The sequence below is a fragment of the Macrosteles quadrilineatus genome, unplaced genomic scaffold, assembly GCF_028750875.1.
Source record: "Macrosteles quadrilineatus isolate MER2022 unplaced genomic scaffold, UCM_ALF_1.0 Scaffold_9__3_contigs__length_116548681, whole genome shotgun sequence".
In the NCBI taxonomy this organism is placed as follows: domain Eukaryota; kingdom Metazoa; phylum Arthropoda; class Insecta; order Hemiptera; family Cicadellidae; genus Macrosteles; species Macrosteles quadrilineatus.
Genome location: NW_026542602.1, coordinates 44,584,893 through 44,610,202, shown reverse-complemented (window position 1 = coordinate 44,610,202; position 25,310 = coordinate 44,584,893). Strand labels below are relative to the sequence as shown.

The window sequence follows — 25,310 nt, the reverse complement described above, 5'->3', positions numbered from 1 at the left end:
CCCCCATAACCTCTAAAGTTTGTTTTGTTTTGTTATCTTTAGCCTAGGCCAAACATGTTTGTGAGAATTTCAAAGTTGTTTTGCAATAACAGTTTAGTCAGTTAAACTTTCATGCAGAACTAACTTATAAAAGTTTTAAGAGCTAAGCCTAAGTAGGTATTTATAAGAAAGATCCAATATGCTACAAAATAGGCCTAAGCTGACTTATGCCATTAACTAATTTTGCCCAATATGCTTAATCTTGGGAGGTCCTAGAGAGAACCTATGCCAATAAGTTAACTTAAACCAATTTTTGATCCCAACCTTTTTGATCAGGGCTGCTTAAGTTTACACCCCACATTTACTCACGTAGGCTAGGCCTACAGCATGTTTGGTTAGTTTAGGACAGTTTCATTTTAAATCAGCCTAGGTAGGCTAGTAGTTGTCTAGGCCTAATCTAAGTTATAATAGTAAATGTGGGGGTAAACTAAAGTGTATTTATGATCAGGATTTGTTCATAACTCACATCTTACGGGAGGCCTCGAGTTAATGCACTGTTTAAATAACTTAACAATAAACTATGTAGCCCCAACTCCTAATCTAAATTCAATGCTAGGCCTATCCTAGATGACTCTACATACCTAAACTTAACTTCTTGTCCCTGAATGAATGGGTAGAAGTATTAAAACTAACTTTAGCAGCTTTTAAACGATTGCTGGAAGGTCTTGACAGCTGTAAACTTAGGATAACTTATTCACCAAGCACCTAAAAAAAGGTTAAAAGGTTATTTAACCTTTTTTTTAGTAGGCTAGGCCTAGGTACGTTGACTTATTGCTTAACATTTGGTAAACTTAGGCTAGGCCAACTAACTCAGCCCTACAGTTCATCCCCTTAATAGGCTAAAGGACATATTATTTCAAAGCTTTTATTTCTAGAAGTAGGCTATTTCAAAGACCTGAGACATATTCTAGCCGAAACGACTTGAAAAAGAAAACCAATGTTTTAAATAGGGTACCGGGTAACCTAAGTTTCAAAGATAGGAGGTTTCAACACAACATAGGAAATCACAGAAGAGCCGACTCATAAAAACGCCAAAAGAATGTTAGAAATGTTTGTAACTTAATGATTCAGATAGCCTTATGAAAAAGTTGCGCTACTGGTAATTTTTTACTCATTATCTTAATATCTAGGTTTTATAAGACTAGGCTAATAAGACTAAACCTTGTTCTTTCTAACATTGTTTTCTCTTTTGTGTTACAGGCTCTTCTAAGTCAACATTATGAAAAACATCCGATTTTGATCCTCAAAGATGTATCATTCCATGAGCTGAAGTCGATGCTCGATTACATGTATAGAGGGGAAGTTAACATATCACAAGAACAATTGGGCACCTTCCTTAAAGCAGCTGAATCCCTTCAGATCAAGGGACTTACTGATTGTGGAGCCATGAGTGAAAATCGGGATATGGAACGTTCGCGCGATATTGAACATGGTCTTTTACCAAGTGACTTTGCTCGAAATGATCGGTCCTTAACTTCAACTCTGCCTAAGAGAAACGATATCAGGAAACAAATTCCAATTCTACCTCGTCCTCGCTCACCTCTAGTCGGCCTTCCTGCTAACTTCATGATTAACGCTGACTGCCGGAAAGTTAACAGACATTCTTTACAAAAAGATGGTAATCTAGGAACGTCAAATGCAGTCCGTAACCGAGAAGGAAGCTTATCTCCTACAATTAAACGTAAAAGACCCTCATCTTATGTTTCACAAAATGATGATCCCAAAGTGCCAACTTCTCTTGAAAATAATGTAGAACAAAACCACCAACTTAAAAGTGACAAATTTCAAAATTCATCATCACATTCTCAAACCCTTTCAAATTCTACGTCAGTTTCATCCTCTATCGGTGTTTCGGATGCGAAGAAACCGTCGGAAAGTGAAAATTCAGTTGACAGTGAAGTGATAAAACGCGAAGTGAAAATGGAAAATGTGGAGTTTACTGATGAAGTACAAAATGAAGATAGTGTTGAAGATTTGACTGTGGATGAAGAAGAGGAGGAAATGGATGAAATGGATCTTTCCCAGCCTGGACCAAGCACTGCATCTAACAGTCTCGTTGCTGGTGAGTTTGTTTTCCTTTATTAAGCATAGGTAGACTAACTTCTTGGAGTTGGTTTGGATTTAGTCTTTTAACAGTTTAACATGTTGAGTACGGCCGTTCCCGATCGGGTATGATGCTTGGCCCCCGTAGGGTGCGTCTGTACCCGTTCGGGAACCCTCGGCAATGCCATCCGTAGGCTAGGCCTATGTCTTTGTTTTCGCTCTAGTGTCGGTCGAAGGCAGACCTATACCATGTTAGCGTGTACCTAGTGTGTAACTTGTTTTTTGTTGTCGTTTAGGTTGGTAGTAAATTTCCCCGTAAAATCTCCGTCTGCCAAGCCTAAAAATCAACTTGTTATTTCGCATTTCTCCCTCCAAATGGCAATAGGCCTACAATCACTATGGGTTCCAAAGTGCAGCTATCTGTGGGTGTTTAAGCGAACAACATCTACTCTCGTCGTAAAGCAGGACATCACTGTACGTTATTTGCTATTTGTCAGACCGAAATTTGAAAGCCAATCACACATGGCAATCTGGTGTGTTCGATGCTGCAGGCTGCGTCGCACTCGGGATACCGTACGCCTGCCATTTGATGTGACACAACTAGGGGTCTCAATCCCGGGATCCCGGCCGATTTTTGATACCTAGAAATCCCGGGATTGGTGACTTTTAATCCCGGGATCAACGGGATTGCAAATCCTATGTTTATTGATTTTTTTTGTGAATTTGAGGACTTTTTACTTGAGGAAAACAATTAAAAATAGTCCAATAACACTTGAAACACATATAGGCTACTCTTTATTTTTAGGACGATTATAATACCTAATGGTATAAGTAGGCCTAATGATCTTTTTGATTGGAAAATTTAATTATCATTAAAATCAATAGGCGAACGAATGTAGGCCTAAATATATGTTTAAGTTTTTAGACGATTTGGATTAGTTAGAACTTAATTACAGTAGGCCTACAAGTTATTTTTAGTTTTACTGTTGACATTAAATGTAAACAACGCAATGCGTGTAGCAAACATAACATTGTAATCGGAAATTTAAGTATTATTTTCATTGATGCCATAAAATATAACTATTAACACATGATTATAATCTCATTACAGTATTAAGATTGCTTATATTTAGGGTCTATAGCTTTATCTTCGTATTTGGTTATAAGTGTGGTGATTAAATTTCTACGTTTTTCATACACACGCTACTACTTAAGCAGATGGTTTATTGTTTTACAGTATCTTATATTTTTTTATTGCTGTCAGTCAAAATAACATTTTAACGCTGCTACTCGTGATTCTTCCCATTTTATCTTTTTCTCTTGGCTATCTTTAATCTATCTATTAGCGTGACGTATCTAGGCTACGTGCGAGTGCGGTTGCTCGTGATTTGTTTAAATGTATTTTTTATATTCTAGAGTGACATATCAACATTTATACACTGTAAATAAGAAATACGGGCGATGAAAGTTCAGCGTGGTAATATTTATTTACTTAGAAAACGGAAACATTGCGCAGTGTAACACTGGTAAGGCCAGATTTTTTTAAAACATTAGAGTACTCAACGAGGAGACTTCTCGCTCATTTAAATTGGCTAAAAATTTATAAATTTTAATATTATATACCTACCCGGGATCGGCTGAGACGAATCCCGAAATCCCGGGATTGTATTGAAGGCCCGGGATTGAGACCCCTAGACGCAACGAACGTGTTAAGGATATAGGCTACTGTAAATAGGTTTTGAATTGTCATTACGATGTGGAGATGATCATGATGATGTTACAGCTAATGTAGGCTTATGATACCTATATGATTGTGAATTATAGTCAGGATTTCGCTTTGTGATAAATGCCCTTAGACTAGGAAATTTACAAAAGCCAAGTGTGCTATCACACTTGTAAATAGGCCTATATATAGGCCTATGACCAAACATCCAAACATGGATTAAAGGGGGGGGAGGCATGGGTGAGCTCCCCCCTCCTGAGACCCAAGAGGCAGATGCGGTTTTTACAGAAAACCTGGCAATATATTATCGGATTAAGTATCAAAGCATGTACCGGTACATTGGTTTTGATTTGGTTTGATATCGCTTCTAAAATTTTTTCTTGCCTAATGTAACTTAACCATTGAATTAAGCTAGGCCTCCATGATCAGTTTTTTGTTTATTGAAGGTTGATAACTTAATTGAAACTATAAATAGGCCTACTTATCAATAGGTAGGCCTATATAGGCTAACTAGAAACTAAATATATTTAATGCACGTCAAACCAAACTAACAATAGGCCTACTTATCAATAGGTAGGCCTATATAACTAGAAACTAAATATATTTAATGAACGTCAAACCAAACAAACAATAGGCCTAACTAAAACAGCAATTAGGGTAAATACATAGTTAAACAAAAACAAAAATAAATAAAATAAATAACTTAGCTTAAAATAACCTACAATCCCAGAGGGAATAATTTGGTAATTTTGCTTTTAGAAAATGGAGAAATGGATCTTAATAAAGTCTGTAGAGGTATTCACATCTAGGTGATTCGAAAGATTAAAGATGGTGTAACTTAGACACCATTTTTTATTGACCTCTTTAAATTTAGAAAAAAACTTTAGAGGTACCGGTAAGTTATTGTAGGCTACAAATTTAGGATAAAATAAACAAACAACTTTAATGGGCCTCCCGTATTATTGTTGTTTTTATGGTATCATATGGTACAGGTATAAAATTAAATTTGAAATCAATTAACAAATTAAATTAATCAATGAAATTAAATTAAATTTAGCTGAATCAAAATCAAGTATAGGCCTAGGCCTACCTGGTTAAAATCTTCCCCAAACAATATTACTTTTTTCGCCCGGACGGAACTTGGCATTGGGTGGAGTGGGGTAAGTGGGGTCACGGGGCAAGTGAAGCCAGTGGCTACCTCGACCTTATAAGTGGTAAATTAAACAAAAATAGGCTACACCAAATTATGTTTATTTGGACCTTTATCTAATATATTCAACATAAACATTGAGTTTAACTGGACAAAAACTAGCCTAATTTTTTTTTTTACTTTATAAAAGAACCTTGCGTTTTGTTGCCAAATGGAAGTGCACTTGTCAAAGTTTGCAAAATTATTACCACTATATTACTGTCAAATTTTTAATCTCTTGTCATGGTCTGTAACTTTTGTATTTCTTTGCTCGTCGCTCAATTTCAATTTTAACTCTTGTATTATATTGACTGTATTAACTGAATTCCTTGTTATATATTTATACATTTATTTACTCAAGACTGAATACGAGATGTATTTAACAATATTTTGACCTATCTATGCATTACATATCTAAAAAATGATGAATTAATGTCTGATGTCTTATGTCTTATATGGAAAGTCCTAAACTCAAAGTTGTGAGTGTTTCTAGTAGTTTTTTATGTGTAGATTAAGCCTGTGTAATCCATTTTGCTCAAAAATGCTTGGTAAAAAAAATAAAGCCGTGGCCTCACTTACCCCAGCAATTTTTGATGTGGGGCAAGTGCAGCCACAGCCTCCGGGGTAAGAGCAGCTAGTAAAAATTGTTTTTATTTGTACTCTTTACAACTGTTTTATTTGTGTCATTAACAATTAAGTTTATTTAACAAAGACAGTAAGGTGTTTTTTAGTTGAAAAAGTGACTTTCAGTTAATTTTTATACAAAACATACGTTCCAAGTGTGAAATTTATGATTACGGTACAGTACACATTTTTTTTTATTAGGCTACAAAAAAATTGTAAGGCCTAACATCTAAGTTTTAATAATTAACAGCAACAAGGAGTTTTTAGTGAAAAATAATTAGCCTAGTGATTTTAAGTGGTTTTTTAGTTGAATTTTAAGGCTACAACCATGAGACTGGCGTTCCAAGTGTAGAATTTTGTTAACACAATGTAAACAATTAATAAAATGTAATAACAAATCATGTTTGTGCATAAAATCATAGACAAAAATAATTAAATTATAGACTGTCAGCCGTGCTGCGGTTACCATGGTTACCATAGGTTCCGGCGCACACCGCTGTAGTTTACGTAGTGCGTACGCCGTAAATACATGGCGCTCCAAGCGGTGTGCGCCAGAAGCTATGGTAACCGCAGCACAGCTGACGGTCTATAATTAATTCTTTTTGTCTATGATAAAATGTATAAGAAACCATGCAGAAGAGGTCAGACAATAATACTTATCATGTAAGTACAACAATTAGGTGTTATTTTATCAGTTATAGGAAAAAGTAATATATTTGAAATTTTTAAGATTTTCACGTTGCCGTGGTTTAGATCACAAAAAAGTTTGTAACTCATGAAAAAATAAAGATATTTCAATGATTTAAAAATTGCCAAACTCAGTGAAAAATGGGCTATAAGCTACTTGCCCCCATGTCTCTATGTGTGTCTTAAAGGGGAAATCCAGGCCCTGGCTGCACTTACCCCGAACACCTGGGGAAGTGCAGCCACTGAACATTGTCACAAAAAAAATTAGTCCATTTTCCCTAAATGAAGTAAAAAATAGCTTAGGTACCGTAAATGAAATAGATTTACTGTATCTAGCAAATATTATATTGAATGAATTATAAATTAAGTGGACCATTATTCCTTTGTGTATTGAGTCATGTAGCAAAAATCATGCATTTTAAGGGTAATGGAGAACAGAGTTATAGGTTAATAAATTACTTTGGAATTATACAGAAAAAATAGATAAATAATATATGTATAAAATAGGCCTATAATAGAATGGATGAATAAGAATTTCTTACATGCATGAATAATTTAAGTTTCTACGAATACCTAAGATACATTATTTGTCGAAGACGTCCAGTTCATGCTGTGCGGTGATCCTAATGGCATCGTCGTGTTCCTTGGGTTTGATGAGTATTTTCCCATTGGTGTAGCCGGCCTTATGGATCTTCCCCTCACGCTGCATCCTTCTCGCTCGTCCCAGGAGAGTCTTATTAAGAATGGTCAGCTGATCGTTGATGTAGACATCGCTTGGCACAAGACGTCCGTTGATATCCGTAGCATTTAGATTTTTCTTTTTTCTCGCAGCGATGAGCCACATCTCTTTGGTGCTCCTAGAAACAAACTGCGCAATGATAGGAGCGAACGTGTGATTTTTAGAGTACTGGCGCAGTCGATGGGCGATGGAAAAATCCTCTCTGTTGAAGTTAATTCCAAGGGCAGCGGCAATGTGTTGCAGAATGTCATATACATTTTCATTTGTAGTCGTAGGTATACCCAGAACCTCGATGTTGGCGCAGCGTGAATGCTGGTCAGCGTCGTTCTTACTAAGCTGCAGCGCGCGGACCTGCTTGACGAGCTTGTCGTTTGCTTGTTCCAACTCACTGCAGCGTTCCTGTAAAGCTGAATGGTTTTGCACCAAAGAAGAGACTTTGTTGTTAAATGTGTGAAGTTCTGCAGTTAAATTGTCAATTCTAGACATCACACTTCCTACAACAGAGTCGGTGTGCATTTGTATTTCTGTTTTAAATGAGTTTAGTATTTCTATCATACTGTTTTTGTCCAAAGCAGAACTCACGATTGTCTGTTGTGAAGCAGATGAACCTGACGCAGATGCACATTTTTCACACTTCCACTGTTTAATTTTAGACTTTGTAAAGTTTCGATGGGATCCAAACTGCGTGCACGCTGGATGATATCCTGTCTTACACTCAACACATTTCACTGACAAGTCACTTTGCACAACGTCACTTCCACACTGTCCACACTTAGATACCATAATTATAGATTATAAATAATAAAAATAATAAAATTCTCCATTGTCTTTCTTGCATGCGGAACAAAACCAAGTAACTATATCACAAAGGCTCACAATACGCTCATAACTTTCCATAACTTAATACAGTGAATGTGAAACCAATTTTTATATTTTCCTTCACATTGCAGGGCATGGTCATTATTATTAATGATATTGTAGCAGACGCCACATAGACAGGTATCCTCATCTGCCGCCATCTTGATGACGAATTTAACAAAAATAATATAACAAAAATATGTTTCTCAAAATCTACATTATAGGCCTACAGCTAATTTTTAGAGATATTATTAGAGATACAACCTCGGACCTAATAACCATTATTGTAGTCCACATTTTTAGGATTAGGTGTACAATGACGTTTTATCCGATGATCCTATCTTTTACCATTTTCGAGATATCATCGTTTTAACGCATTATTCCCCCGCTATGTTTGCCCCCTCTCCCACACCTTATCGACCACTTTTGAAATAGGCGACATACGTAATTTTTTCACCACAGTTCATTACAAAAATCAGCAATAATATTGCGTACTACTTTCATGCATGCTCAAACCCCCTAACTCCTGGATTATATGATCGCTGGTGTTTTCATGATTGCGGTGGGAAGGTGTTCAAGTATTGCTGTGTCTGTGAAAGATGTTTACAATTTTTTTCTTGATAGGCCTATCTAAGTTACTATAGTGGCATTTTTAGACAAAGCAGAACTACGGGCGAAATTGCGACATTATCGCTTAAAGACGCCAAATGCTGCAGAAAGCCTAGTAGTCAGGTTGGGTAGCAGGAAAATATTTCAGTTCTGGCAGACAGGCTGCAATTTTAGGTGGTTACAGTATTGATACAAGTTTCTGAACCTAAAACCGCCCAGACCCCAATTTTTAAGGACCTCGATCGTCCGTAATGACGTCATCAAAATGGCGGCCGTAAGAGGATGTTGAGTCCCCATGAATTGGCTATAACGACCGAATGCCTGAACCGATTTTCATGAAATTTGGCACACAAGTGCTTGAATACATTATCTCGGCCTGGGTTGAAAATGGTCAAGTTTCATCAAGTCATTTCAAAATGGCGTCCATTCAAAACTAAAAAAATTATGAGGAAAATAATTGTGAATTGTTTTATACAGGGTGAGTTTTAAATGAGTTCCCCTCCCTACTTTTTTATACATTTCTTAAGATATCAACTCCGAACCTCGTCAGATAATTGTAGTGTAGCGATTACTTCATTTCGACTAGTTTTTATTTTATCCGTTTTTTGTTATCAAGCTTTCTTGATAAAATATAACAATTATTTTGATTTAAAATGTCAATATTTCAAAAACCAAACATGACAATGAAAAACAGATTGCGGCATTGAATTCAACATAAAAAAGTAGTTCAAAATGATGGGTCACAACACCCCCTTCATATTTATAGTTATTTGTGCAACTATTGAGAAAAGTGAGCAATTGACTCACTCGAGAGAAATCCTTACTCACGAGCCGTAGGCGAGTGAGGAATGGTTTCTCGAGTGAGGCAATTGTACTTTGAACTCGAGTTGCACATTATACTTTTCCTACAGTTACCATAAAACAAAAACATTTGTGAAGAAACATAACCTATTTTTTACACAGAAGTGAACTTTTAATATAACATTTAATGTGAAGTGACAAATACAACAGTACAAAAGCTGACCAGCTGATTTACAGCCAGTGCTGCCAACGTATTTCGCGCGCATACGACGTTGCCTGCATGTTACGCGCTCACTATTTTGTGCCTTCACGTTGCAAATCTGGAGTGAGACAAAGTAATTAGAGTGAGACAATGTTAACATTGTCTCACTGGTGAGCGAATTGGCCACTTTGCTTTCTCAAATCAGTGAGAGAACATGTACATTGTTAGGTAACTGTAGGAAAAAATAATTTATCACATTTCAAAATGGCGGATCCAAGATGGCGGCTGAAAAAAATACATCCGTCATAACCGAGTGAAAATAGGTCAACAGTGAATGGTGGTGTCCACTTATCTTTATCTAGCACTATTTTGAGATTATGGCCTTAGTTTGTAAATGCACAATGTTATAATGGACTAAAAATAAAGTTATAAAAAGTTCTCATAACTTTAGAATGGATCAACATTTTTTTAAACCGATTGCAGCATTGCATTCAGCGTAAAGGTTTTGTTTGAAACGGTGGGTCACAAGCATATCTTTACATTTGAAAAAATATTTTTGTATCCAAAATGGCGGATCCAAGATGGCGGCCAAAAATGTTAACCCAGTCAAAATGAAGTACTTGCTACTCTACAATGATCTGACATGGTTCAAAGTTGATATCTTAAGAAATGTATAAAAAAGTAGGGGGGGAACTCTTTTAAAACTCACCCTGTATAAAACAATTCACAATTATTTTCCTCAGTTTAGTTTTTTTAGTTTTGAATAGCCGCCATTTTGAAATGACTTGATGAAACTTGACCATTTTCAACCCAGGCCGAGATAATGTATTCAAGCACTTGTGTGCCAAATTTCATGAAAATCGGTTCAGGCATTCGGTCGTTATAGCCAATTCATGGGGACCCAGCATCCTCTTACGGCCGCCATTTTGATGACATCATTACGGACGACCGAGGTCATTAAAAATTGGGGTCTGGGCGGTTTTAGGTTCAGAAACTTGTATACTATGACCACCTAAAATTGCAGCCTGTCTGCCAGAACTGAAATATTCTGCCACTATATGCAGCTATACGACCCCACTATAGCTTGCCCAACTGGTTTTTTCTTTTATATATTATAGAGCATGCATGCATTATTGGGCTGTATATTTTTTTTATTAAAAATTAAGTTAGCCTACTTAGGCCTATTTTTACAAAATTAGGGCCACATGGCTCTTTCTTTTAACCTGTAGGCCTATACAAGTTTTCTGCAGAGTTAACCCTAATAAAATTTCATGGTGGGTAAGCCACTGGATCGTAAATTGCAATATAAAAGTGGTTTATGTAACCTTTTTGCGTCAAACGATCCGTGTGTAGTTAGTGCTAGATGCGTGAACATCTCTTCATCGTGGCGCCATCGTGAACATTTCCAGCCATCGCCGTTATCATTGCCACTCATGACGCTGCAGAATCGCTGATGGTTGGAGCAAATCCTTTCCCGCGAAAATCCCAAATTAAATGTAATTCCCTCTTAAAGATGAAAAATATATCTTCCCTGAAAATTTCATTAAATTATGAAACCCATCTGTCTCTTGCCTATTTCATATAGCCTAATAAAATTTTCTTTTCATTGATGGAAAACACGTTTAAAACTAATCTCAAGAACTTCTGATAATTATTTGCAATTCATATCTAAACCATTTTGTAGAGCTAAAAAAAATTAATATCCAGAAGCGTTGTTGTAAGAACGGTTACAGGGGAAATTCCAAATAATTGAAAATTTTAAATTCTCTCGTTATTCTTGAGTTAAATAAATTGTTGTAGTTTGCTAGTTGTTTGATTTAATTTGGCAAATTCATTTATTTCATACTACGCTATCAACAATTCTTTAAAAAAAAATACCTCATTACCTTCCATGTTTCCCTACCCTACTCATTAAAATTAATGTTTTTAAAAAGGAAATAAATCTGACTATTTTAGAGGGATATTTTGTGAAAATGGAAATTTGCTTAGTCTACTGGTTTCCCGTGGCGGAGGTATCTCTCTTTTCCCCACTCACATAATATGATAAAGAGAGGGAGTCGTGTCACTGGTATCAGATTTTCCCCCAGCTTGCTTGGCTTATTTATGAACAACCCTTGTTAGAAGTGGTTTTTAATCGTGAGGTTTGACTGTTGTTTTCTGTTCGCAGCTGTCCCGTGGCACAACGCCGGGGAAGGTAACAGTGAGGACGGACTGTTAGCTTCTCAGCACGACTCACAAGGTAGGACCACATTCTCTATATCTTGTAGGGTACACAAAACTAACCTCTCCTCTTCCACCCTCCAGTGCTGAAGTGAAGTGATCAGTGACAAGTGATCAAAGTGATGAAGAAACAGAAGACCAAGTGAAGTGTTGAGTTAAACCAGTGGTGGAATTTATTGTTTGCAGATGAGGTTAGATTGCTTTGGGACTTTTTCAACTATATTAACAGATCAGAAAAAATATTAACATTAAAGAAATTTTACAAAATTTTTTGTGTTGGTTCACTCAGAATATAGTTGTTTCTTGGATTAATTGTAAAAATATTACATATAAGCCATCCTTAGTAAAAGTCACCTGTACAAAGGAAATAAAATGTCTTTAATTGAAGTTCCCCATAGAGAAGAAGCCACCCCAGAGGTTGAATCAGTATTTTTTCAAATTTGAAGGTGAATACATATCAATATCAGTTTTTTTTATGGGATGGACACAAATCTGAAAAATGCGTTCTTTAGAACTGCTGTATGAAATTGTTAATCATTCTTTTTGGAAACAAAACTTATAACTTATTTTGATCTGATGTTGATGAAATTTGCCATGAATCTATAGGGCTGGTTAAACTTGATAAAGTTTGCGAACCAGCAAGATCGGGTGATGATGGGAACAGGGTGTTATGGGGTGTTTTAAATTAAATATTTTAGTAAACCAGACGAATGGAAAACTGCTTAGCTGCAGATTTGTGTTAATGTGTGGTGTTTTTTGTTTCCATGTCACAAACAGGCCTAGGTATTACAAACATTCTTAAATTTTTATTAATGTAAAATAAGTTACCAGCAGATCAATCTTTTAACCACAACTGATATGTCAGAATGGACTAACCATGGTTAACTACATTAACTTTTTTATGATGACCCAGAGACCAATAGAAAGAAGCATTGTATAGTTTTTTTTTCCTAGGACGCTAGGTACAAGTCCGGAAATGTTTTTCACATTACTTCAAACTAGACCTAGGGGTTGCAGCATTGTCACATAGATAAAATCCATTGATGATTTGGCGGGATTTAAACCCGGCACCTCTGGAACCGAAGTCCCGCACTCTAAACGGCATGGTATAAATGAAAGAACTGCAATCATAGACAAGTTAACTTGCCAAGGGGCTTGGACTGTGTCTTAAGCCACTACTGTTCACTGGTGTGGCTGGTTCCTTATCACCACCATTAGATTTTATTCCTACACTTGTTACAAATAAAAATGTGTTTATGTCAACTGATATTTGCGTTACATCCGTAGCTATCAAGTGAATGTAAATTTTAGAGAAACCACACAATGCATTTTAATATAAAAGAAATATACTTTTCACAATTGGGCTCCTTGATCCTAGTTTGAGTTCTTTTGAAAGGAAGTTATCATTCAGCTGTCTCAAAACCTGCGAACAATGAACTCATAAATGGACCCAATAATTAGGTCTACGTTTACTTGATCACACCTATATGAATTAGTAGTTTGTCAATTAAGTTTTTTCATATATATTTTTTTAATGTGATAATTCTAGTCTAAAACTGGAAAAGAAACTTTCCATCTGCAGGCAATAAATTATTTTCTACCATTGAATTGCGTGATTGTTAAAAGTGTTTGTGATTTTCAATAAGAGTTTCAGATAAAAGTGATTAACCACATTCCTTTCCTTTTTCCTTTTCCTCGGTTTGTTTTGAGTGCCCTACATTGCATGTTGGATTATTTTGGATGATGTGTCATAACACGGAGCAATCAAGTAATGGAAAGCCGTAATATATTTTAGATTCTAACAGAACTAAAACAAATTTGTGAAACAAAATGTTTTTGATTATTAGAGGGACAGTCAAAATTTATGATTTTATTTAGCCTAGTTTATTAACAGCATTGCTGTCTTTTGCCAATCCACAAATCAATAAACTACTCGTTCTAATGAAAAATGAGACGTTCTAATTGCTGTGATTATTTAGTAATCCTGAATGATATCTTTTATAACCTTTGGAAAGACCATTGTTGAGATCACTGCATTGTAATGTTTGAAAAATAAAGCTGTTGGTAATATTTAGTTAGGTATTGTTTCAGAAGATATAGGTTAGGATTTATTTGCGGACATGGACCTGCAATTAATCCTGGTTTTGTTTAAAGAATATTACTCCTTAATTTAGCTTAGTACATGTTATTAAATTTATGGAGATTAAATAGAAATATATCTGAAACATTTAAATCATATTTACAATCATCCTGTTTAATTACAAGTTGGTAAATTACATTGTAGATGGTAAGTGGCAATTGATTTTGATTGGAGGCTCCATCATCATCAGACCCAATAGGTGAATGTCATATTGGTATATTGGTTTGATGATTGGATTGTCCAATCTAAATTGATCACCACTTGGGACCATCTTTTATTTTTACCGTCTTGTAAGTAAACAGTAGGCATATACAAGTAAATTGTTTTAAATGATATATAGACAACTGTATTTACTTTCTGTAAATAATATTAATGTCTTATACTTTAGACGAAGTACAGTGAAATGTTAGTAATTCAACCTCTTAAGGCTTTATAAGAATCAGTTAGGCAAATCCCAGCAATTATTCTGAGACTCTTTTGTTGTGCCATTTGATAATTTTCCTACAAAATAAACGTTATACTGTAAAATCAATTTAGGATAATCACAATTCAACCATATTTGTTTACTATTGATTTCCAACGTATGACACAGCATCTGTATGTAACCGTAGTGTAGCGTTTGTGTTTTGCTTGTTGTGCTTGCCTACTTCTACTACTGTCTGCATGTTGGTGTTTGGTTTGCCTGTTGCTAACATACTGTAGGCCTACTGTGTCCTTTCACTCTTGTCCTCTTGAAATGGATTCCTGTACAATAATTTGCTTCGGATCGACACTTCGGATCACTTCATTCATCATTTGTCCACTTATTTCCAGTATTGATACTGTATGGATTCCGGAAGTAAGTATTTATTTTGTAAGATTTACTGGTAGGTTGTCTAAAATTATGGTTTTCATCGATGATTGTAATCAATTTTTATTTTATTTAAATTATATTCAAGTTTAATTAAACATAGACGCGAATGTTTAAAGTTTGAAGAGTTCTGGTAATCTTATTACAAAAAAGATGGTTGCCACCATTTTAAAGTTATAAAATGAGTTTCATACACTGTTAATGACTTTATTTTGTAACTTAGATTTTTTTAGCTTATAATGCTGAGTCACCATGTTTAGGCCTACACCGTAATTTGTACTTAAATCTATTTGTATTTTTAACACCAACCGTTGGGAAAAAATTATTTGGGCTTTCACATTTAGGTAAACTTATATATAACTAATTAATTATTATTATTAATTGATATCCCAACCAATAATATAATTCATGACCGATAGAAAATATTTAAAAATATGGTAAATATATAATTTTGTTTTGTAAGTTATAAATACTGATTGAATAATGCGAGAGTTCTTCAAATTTATATTCTCAATAATTATCACAGAGTAATCAAGATAGTGAAAACGTTGTCTGATTTTGTTAGTAATCTGATTTAGTCAATCATTTTGTGAGAACTTGAACAGTTTAAATATTGTTTAACTTTATAAGTATTTTGAGTTTTCGTGAAAAACCGCAAAAGAGATGGCTCTAGTTCCTACAATTGTAAGGTAAGTGCATTTTCTTCATCCAATACAGTATTTTTATCCGTAGGCTTATAAAGCTAAATAGCTTAATTTAAGCTAAAATTAATACCAATTTTGGTTTGTATCTCATTATGTTTAATTCATTTTGAGTTAATACGTACAAAAACCAATAGTCTCATGTTAGATAACTTAAACATATTTTAGCAATTTTACGTTTGATATGAAAAAATTAGATTTTCTTGTTACAATGCAATCTCTTGTATCAATTATTTAACAGATTAAGCCTATGTAGTTTTAAAAATAAGTGTTAGTCTTTACATTGTAATGCTTAATTTTATGTGAATTTAAAAGATCAACGATTAAATGATTAGTTAAAATTGTTATTTTTTTTAGAAGGTGTAGATTAGAATAAAAAAAATCTTGTTACATAGGCTACCTACTTTAAGTGACAACTAATACATACATATAGGCCACTGTTATTCCATTATGGCTACTGTAACCTTAAATAATAAGGCAATCAGTTATTCCAATGAATGTTTCTTAGGTTGTAATTTTAATTAGAGTAGGGTAATTAATATCTATTTTTGAAATTATTTAGCCTAAAATATTTAGTTTAAAGTTTTGTGTGAAAAAATACTAGGTAGGCGCCTGATAGCTTTTAAATTTTGAATTGTTATTTTCATCTAATTACATAGAAGTTTTTACAAAATTTGAATGGTAGTGGGCTGAAAGAAATGCCAATAATAATTAGATTTAGCTATAATTAAGAATATACCTTTAGCTGTACAGAAGTTTTTGTAGATAATAAAATACTGTTTTTTTCCTTGTTACAAAATTGAAGTGGCTTTAGAAGTAATATTGAACTTAGTGAACCAAAATATTGAACACGTATAGAGTACAAATTAAAAGCGTTCATTACGCACTTTGATTTATAAATGTCCTTAAGCATTTGGTCTGCAGGCCTATTTTTATTATTTGTCCCTGTTCATCAGGTAAGTATGTATACTCACATTTTCCTGCGTCTTTTTGTTTTGCAGGAAAATACAATTTAATCTAATGTTACCAGTTCAAGTTAAAATGTAAATAAATAAGATAGAATTTTTAAATATTGGTCCAACAAACAAAGAATATTAAACAGCAGGAAAAGATCTTGTTTGCCACATTACGCAAGTACACAGTAAGCAGCTGGCTTATGGACTTTTGGACAAGAAAGTCATTGTTTAAAGAAAGGGTTCTATATAATCAGCTGGAGTCCCCATTTACCGAGCCCTATGGGTCACTTTTAACGGCATTATATGATGAGTTTCTTTAGCATAAATAATAAATTACAGGTTTTGCCAGGTACATTGCAATTTTTTACAATAAAAAAAGGTTTAACACGTTCGCTACTGAGCGTCGCATATATGCGACGCCGCGGTCATTGCCACAGACCGAGGTATAAATTTGAATCTTACACATAGATCGACTGTCACTTGGATAACAGTACACACAGACCACGGGCGAAAACCTGTAAAACAGCGATCATTTACATTGTAATACGCTACAATGGTGTTTGTAAATAAATTATTCTTGTTTATTTGTATTTTTTATAACCTTTTGTAATGTCGCATATTTGCGACGCCCGGTCTACAGCGAAGACAATAATGAAAATTATCATAGTTTTCTTGAAATAGACTAAACGTCGCATATATGCGACAGTTCATTTTTTTGTGTTTTAAGGTGAAAGTAAGTAAAGAAATAAACAGATTATTCAAGAACAGTTTATAACTGAACAAATATAAAAGCTACATAGGATAATGCAGCATACATACTGCATACATACATACAGTGATGCAGAAAAGTAAAGACCAGTTTTTCCAACTATTATATGACGTCACCAATCATCATATCCACAGACCAAGCGACGCAGTTGTGCGTCAGACATCTCTGTAGACCACTGCAGGGAATTCAGTGCCTTCAAATAGACCACTACAAAGATATAAGCATTTTAATAACATTAGAACCCCGACGCAAATATGCGTCGGCAGTCTATTTTAATGTGACTAGCCGTCGCATATATGCGACGGCAGTCCATGGGTGGAAACCGGCCGTCGCATATGTGCGTCGCTGGTCCATGTGAATGGAAAATTTCGTACTATTGCAGTAGCGAACGTGTTAAAAATATCCATTAAATTTTTTTTTTATCTGGTCAAAATTTTAAAAATACATTAGTGTATTATATGTGTGTGTGGGCCAGGTTTGCCACCCGTCCCGATTCTGCCGGGATAGTCCCGATTTTGGTTCCTTATGCCCGTATTTAAGCCTATGTTAATCCGGGAGGGAGGGGGGTAATGTCCTGATTTTTCCCTGACCTAAGGTGGCAACCCTGGTGTGGGCTGTGTTTTACTTAACCTGCATATTGGGCGTTGGTGGTTGGTAGTATGCTAAAAAGTATCAGACATTACTCAACTGGAAACCTTTAAAGAATATTCACGTGGAAACTTGTTTGGGATCTATCATGCTTATCCTGTAAACACCCAATGTCAGGCATTGGGGTGATGGTACTTAACGCTACAAGTCCTTGAAGTAGGTGTTAAAACTTATTTTTGTACTCCATTTACAAACAGTATTATTATAAAATATTATAAAGTTTGAGTAGGTTTTGTGTAATGTAACCTTTTGGGAGTTTACAGTATTTTCGCAAGTCTATGGTAAGTACTTAAGAATGTACACAAGTGTAAACCTCAGGTTCTCAAACAATATCTGTCCCGGTTCTCTAAAAAATCTTTTCATGATTTTAGACAGGGAAACAAAGAAGAAAGATGTGACATAGTTTTACTCAGAGTTTTATCACAACTCAAAACACCAGCTCTGTTTTTTAAAAGATGAAATAGTTTATTGTTAGAAACTATTAGGCCTATGTATGATACTATATTTAACACAGATATCTTTGAACTAGATAATTGCAGTAACAGTTGGACTCTGATATTTAAATAAGTCCTATTATATTTAGGGAAGGAACTTCATGTTCAATTTCTTTCATCCAGCAGTATTAATCATAGGCCATTGTAAAATATTAAAAAATTGGTTTAAAAAATTTAATATCTTTGCAACTTGCTTTTCAACATGAGTGTCACAAAACTTGTAGTTTCACACTACCTTTTTATGTAGTTCCAAAACTAAGAGCAAAGTAGTAGTAATTATTGATAAATGCAAAGAATTATTATTTATTCCTTTCCTCCTGTGGTGAATTGGTGATATTACTTATTAGCTTGCTTTGAGAACCTCTGGTATAAATAAACCATCAAACTTATTTCTATTGTCACAAGTTGTTTAAGTTCTTCAGACTCCTCTTGCTTCAAGAATTTTGGACTTGTGTATTAGTCCAAGTATAATAACGGAAGCGACAAAAAAATGAACTTTTCATTCCTCACTATTAAACCACTAAAATAAGCAATAATATATATAGTAAATAATTTTTCAAGTTGAAATGATAAAGATATCCATTTTCTTTAAGACAAAATTAGTCAAGGTTTAAAACTTGTTTTTACCATTTTACATTAATTATTTATTATTTCCCCTTTTCTATGAAGAGCTAGCCTGCCAGTAGAACAAATTTCCAAATAAATTTAGCCTAGGCCTAGCTACATTTTTTCTCGAGTAAGTATCAAGCTGTAAGTTTTAATTCTTAAGATTTGTTTTCACAAACTCTTTCAAGGAAAAATGTTCCAAAAGTAAAAAAAATTCTCCATCCCTGAAGATTTAATAGTTGCTACAAAGTCCTACTTCAATAACTCCAAAATTAGTTTACAGAAAAAATTATCTGTAGGAATATCATTTTATTTCATAGATAGTTAGAAATGTTTTATGACTACAAGACTAGGTTTCACTTGAAATTCTCATCACGCCTGAAAATCATACTTAGCACTGACTGATTTTTAGGTATCTTCCGATAAATGATGAATTTATATTGCTTGCGGGAATGGGCTGCCTGCGGTTCTTAGGCATGAAGTAGTCTGTAAACAGGGTGTGCAGTCACTTAGTAGGACCTAGGTGTTATGACCAAAACGTAAAAAAAGTTAATTTAGTAATTTGGAGTTCAAAATTAAGAACTCCAACTTATCAAGACTATCATAACTAATCAAGACAGCAAACTTTAAGTTCACACAAGTTTTCTCTTAGTGAAGGTAGAGTCTCGATCATCCGACTTTTAAGTGCATTGGCAAAAACGGATAGTTAGAAAGATCAGAGAAAAAGACAAATATATAAAAAAAACTATCGAAAATATTTTTAAAAAATCATCACAAATAACATAAAACATAACTGAAAATAAAATAACCTTTACTGAAGAAGATAAAGGAATACTTTTTCACTCAGCTAATAGCCTCTTTTCACTCTCTGTTGTCCACTCGACTTCAGAACTTACACTACATCTAAGACGTGAGAAGGTACTCAAGGAGGTACGCATATATGAGGTATGAACTTGGGTATACAGCCTGGTTGTGTATCTTCCAAGAACAGATAGGGCAAAATATTTTGTCTCAACGTACCCGATACAGTGTACAGTCAGACAACACAGAAATAGATTTTGCATAACCAAATATCGGATAATCGAAATTCTACTGCAATACAAGTACAGTAAACTCACTCTCCTTAGTATCCGTTGGTCCAGGTGTTAAGTGAACTGGATGATCTTGTATGACTCACCAGGGCATCTATATCGCTTGAAACTCAATCTTTTAGAGAAGTTCCCAATATTTCAGTTGAGGCAAAAATTAATATAGTTAAAACAGTGGATTTTTCATGCCCCAACATTTGGTATTTACAATTGGATCAACTCATAGATTTTTAAATCCAAGAAATTTTAATCAGAAAACTGGTAGACACTCAGGATTTTTTTACTTGATCAAAACCGAACAAATTAAAACATTATCATTTTTTATGAGAAAGTAGTTGGGACTCGCACACCCTGACCGCGCTCTAAGGAAGGTTGCCATCCGGTTGTGTCTGTTGCAGAAATCGGCCGCACGATGCTCAGGTGCCCAAAATGCCAAAGGATCTATAGCAGCTCGCACACGCTCAGACGACACATACGACTGGAGTGCGGCCAAGAACCGAAGTTTATCTGCCCATACTGTCCTCACAGAACCAAGCAACGTTACAACTTGATGCTGCACATCGGACGTACGCATCGGGACATCATGTCAAACGCTGCGGTCTCGGTGAACACTCAGAATGTGGCGTAGCTGTGGATCATGCATCGTGAATAATGGACTTGAATTCGCAATTTGCTATGTTTTATTGGAATAAAAGTTTTGATGGACTTTGGATTTTATGGAAAGTTTGTTTATGCTATAAACTTTGTGCCTACAATTGATAAATTAAGGTGTCTACAATGAGGAAATCCCGTTTTCGGAAGTGTCCCTTATTTTTCAGTTTGGTCCAGAATGTCCTAAAAACCCTCGGAATTTTATAGTGTGTTTACAAGATCGTTTAGTTTAGTTTCAAGATTGTTATAACTTATTGCAGATGTTTAAACAGTTATGAAGTAATAAATTGTTTGCCAAATACCATGAGGTATTCTGGTATATAAAGTTGCAGAGTTTGAGCTTAAGAGAGGTAGAGGTAGCTTGGTAACTAATCTGTTTTTACTATTAATTGCAGCCAAGCAACAAACGTCTTTTGTCAGCTGACAACAGTGTGTTTTGTAATTTTTTTGTAAATTATTCATTACACCTAACTGTGGAGAGTTAAATATCACCAAATCTGTTGCGCTACTGTAGTATGAAAATTGCATTCCGGTACTTACTGTTTTTCTCACACATAAAATATCCCTGAAAATTGCTAGGTATGGTCCTCGGACACGTTCAGTTCCGTGGAGTCCCTGAAAATTCCCTCCATTATTTTATGTCAAGCGTTGTAGACACCCCATTTTATGCAACTTTGTATATATGCCAAATATACTTAAAGTTTTAGTTTGAAAAAAACTTAATTTGAAAATTCTAATAAGATGTATATTTTGAGTAGGCCTATTAGATTTCTATAATTTGAGTTATAGGCCTACAAGCTTAGTAGAATAAGACTTTAAAATACATAACTTGTTCAATTCTTGTGTATTTTAAAATTGTTTTTATTTATGTATGCCTATATTTAGAATCATATGGAATCTCATGCAAATACGTTTGTAAATCTTTGAACACCGTAGCGATTAAAAAGTGTATTTTTGGATAAACCATATGTCTTGCTTTTTTGAATAAATGGAAACTCAAAAAATTCAGTAACAAAATTTTTAATTCACAACCTATATTAGGTTTTGTACATATTTTTTATATCGTTTTTCAAGTTAACGTCGTTTTTCATAGTTTGTACTTCTGTGAGTATATTTTTGTTTTGTTGTGAAAAATTCACGATTCTATCTCTTCTAGGCGAATAATAAACATAAATGTGATTATTAAAATCCGAGCTACTCCTAAAAAAGTATTACAATAATTATATAGGCTAGTATTGTATATAGGTTTATAAGAGACTATGATTCAGAGAGAGAAATTGTCAAAATATCATAATTGAACTAATATGTTACACATTTAAATTGGATATTATATAAACTAAACATTTATGTAGGCTAGTTTGATAGTATTGAACTGTGTAAACTAAGTTTTGAGCCATTCATGTTTCTTCATGTAAGATTTCCTCTTTAGTTTAAAATGTTTGAATGCCGGTAGTAATTGATTATAAAAAATAGTTAATAATAATTTTGTATGTTTTTGCTAATTGTAAATTAGGTTAGGCTATGTTAAATTGTGATCTTGAAAAAGTAAATTCTACAATAGTGCCTTAAATTTTAGAACTTTTAGATAAAAATATATATATGTTTTAGGAATTATCTCTATCGTCTTATGACTAACTGTAAAAAACTTAACACTTAAAGGCCTATTAACTTAGTAATTTTACAAATTTTGTCATTTGTAAAAAAAAAATTGTATTCATATTATATGTATGTTGAATTTTATTTTAATTTTGGAATTTCTATCACAACTGTTAGGCTTGTTCACAATTTTCTCACAATTATTTTACACTTAAATTCTGCAGTTTAAACTTTTACCTATTGAAAAACACAGTTGCGTTTTTAAAACTGTGTCCATATTAGTTATAAAAGATGAAGCTGATTATATTCACACTTCCTATATAAATCATCTAAAAGACTGTGATAGTAGATGTTGGAGTTAATTTACTCTTTTACTCTTCATGATAACTAGTAACATATTTATGAATGGAAATGCAAGGTGTTACTTTTTAGTAGCATAATTTATTATTGTTGACAGTCATCAATTTATAAACAGTTAGCCGATTCAATAAACAATTTTTTACAAATGAGAATAAATCAAGTTTTGACAATAGATCACTTAACTTGATTGACAAATTGGCTACAGCTGGTTCATATAGATAGGATGTGAACATCAATCTCTGTTATTACTACAGAGTTAGTTGTAATAATAGAGATCGATGGATGTGAACTCTAATATTCAACAGTTAATTGTAGTTTCTTTACAATTTCAACCAATAATTAATTGTCCAATTTTTTAATTAAGTTTAGGCTGTACTGTAAAATACTCAGGGCTCTCTTTTAGGTATTATTGTGTATTATTACTTAAGACAATAAAATGTAAGATTTCGATCTCTTACTGTGTATTAATTGTAAGAAATTGTTCCTATTGCTATTGAAAAGACTTTTATGCGATAATTAATCTACAGCCTTGTTGTTGTTGTCAAGTGTAAGATAGTTTGTAAATATCGAGTATTACAGTAGTCCTATTGCTCACTTAGTTTCCTAAATGCCTACGGTATGTAAAAAAATAAAATTATTTTTCTAATAGTTAAAAAAGTCTTTTGAATGGTAGTGGCAGGAGTATATTGAACTTTTATATTCAAATAATGGTTTTTAAAACTATACCAATTTTCATTGTTTTTTATATGAACTAATATTTCTGTTTCTCAAACCTTTTATGATGTTAAAGCTAATTTGTGTTTTTTTATTAGCTTTCAGCAGTAACCGCCAATTTAATTTTACATTTTTATTTAGCATCGATTTGAAAATAAACCGTTATTTCCAATCTGTGTTTTTTTTTTAACTCGCCCAAAACCTGTGTAAAAACCAATTTACCTACAAATAACAAAAAAAGAAAAAAAAAAACAATTTATTGATCACTGAGTTAGCACTTTTGTCATTCTTATGTTAATTTAAGCATTTATACTGCTTCAGTGGATCTCACTTAATCTATTCCTGGATTAACTTAATTGCTTGGGTAGAAACCAGAAATTTACTAATACTGTACCTCTCAGTGTTGAAACCAATGAGATGTAATTGACTAAAATTATGATTATAGAGGTGACCTACAGTGCGTTCAAACAGCCGTGGCACCTGACGGATTATTAGATCCCATGGAAACCCTTGGGGTCTCCTAATCCCTCAGGTGCCGCGGCTTTTTGAACGCACTGTAACTTGCATTCTGTGGTGTTAGGAAACCTAAACCTACAAATTCATCTGATTTTACAAACTAAAGATAAGTTGTTTAAAACTGCAATATGCAATAATTTCCAAAATGTTCACCTTTTTAACACCAAGCCTGAAATCTGTAGATCTTGATTGTCTATGCAACAGCCAGGCTCCATTAATTTTTGTTAAGAGGAATTTGTGCATTGATCAATTCTGAAACCATTTCATACTGGTTTTATTTTTATAGTTATACATTTTAATATAGCCTACTGTAATAATTATTGCAATTTGCTCTAAGTAAGTTTTCTCAATACAAATTGCCTATGCTTTTGGTTTAGGAATGTGTTATAATTGCAGTTCCACCAACAAAGAACACTATTTTTTTTATTGCCGCTTGTGTCTATAGTCCTCGCCACCCTAAGTTGAGGCAGCCCAAGGCCGCACGGCGTATATCTAGTGCGGCCTTTGGCTGCCTCAACTTAGGGCGGCGAGACAGGGCGGCGAGGACTATAGGCCATTGGCATTGTTATAATGAAGAAAACTCTCTTTTAAGGGAAAGTGGTCCAAATACTAGTATTGATATACAATAAACCCACCTATTTAATTTAACCATATTTACCACATTTATTTTAACACTCCTTAGCATAACCTCTTTGTTGAGCCGTAGGAGTTGTATTTAATTTGTTCACAAATATAACATCAAGTAGCATAGTTGATGAAGGCTTTGTTTTAAAATCAAAGAGTTTTTATTACTTAGGCTACAAACCTTTTAGCCTTTACTTTGGAATAGACGATTGAACACTTTTTTTCCAAGGCCTTACAAACTTATTTTCAAAGTAAACAAAGACCCAAATAAATCAACCGTCAACAAATTAGTCATAATCAATATATTTTAACTCAATCAAAGTAAACAAACACCCCAATCAAAATAATTCGTCCTAAGCAATGTGTTTTAAATCAGGAATTGCAAGAAGGATTAACATGGGAGAAAAACTGTATGTGTGTGACGACTGCGGTAAATCCTACAGCAGTTCGACGTCACTGCGGCTCCACAAGAACTGCTACTGCGGGAAACCTCCGCAGTTCGCTTGCCCATGCTGTCCTCTGCGAACCGCTCACAAGGGCAATCTGAAGACTCACTTCCTTATCAAACACCCCAACGAGCAATGGCCTTACTGATGATAACATGTTCATGATATACGTTAATGAAATCTTTAAATCTTTCTTTTTCTAATTTAATTTCGAAAAAGGTATTGTTCTGTTTTAGGCCTATATTAGATTTTCAAAGTACTTAATTTTTTTTTTTATTTAGCCAGCTGGATTTTTCTTAAATTTGTGTAAAATATTTATTGTATCTTTTGTTTTTGAACAATAAAGTGTTTGTACTAAATATAGTGTTTTGCTTGAAATATCATTCATGACAACATGGAATTTTCATGAGGGTTGTG

General features: G+C 34.1%; 1 protein-coding gene across 5 annotated transcripts in view; it reads left to right on the top strand.

The window, feature by feature from the left end:
- Positions 1-25,310, top strand: part of LOC129002925 (longitudinals lacking protein, isoforms A/B/D/L-like) — a 111,144-nt gene that overhangs the window by 536 nt on the left and 85,298 nt on the right. For 3 of the 5 annotated variants that reach the window (XM_054431049.1, XM_054431050.1, XM_054431051.1), the window contains exons 2-3: positions 1,240-2,101; positions 11,682-11,753. In XM_054431049.1, the coding sequence (XP_054287024.1) occupies positions 1,240-2,101; positions 11,682-11,753 (934 nt within the window). Of the gene's footprint in view, positions 1-1,239; positions 2,102-11,681; positions 11,754-20,384; positions 20,699-24,823; positions 25,074-25,310 lie in introns of those variants that run through there. The other 2 variants (XM_054431053.1, XM_054431052.1) reach the window with 2 other exon arrangements.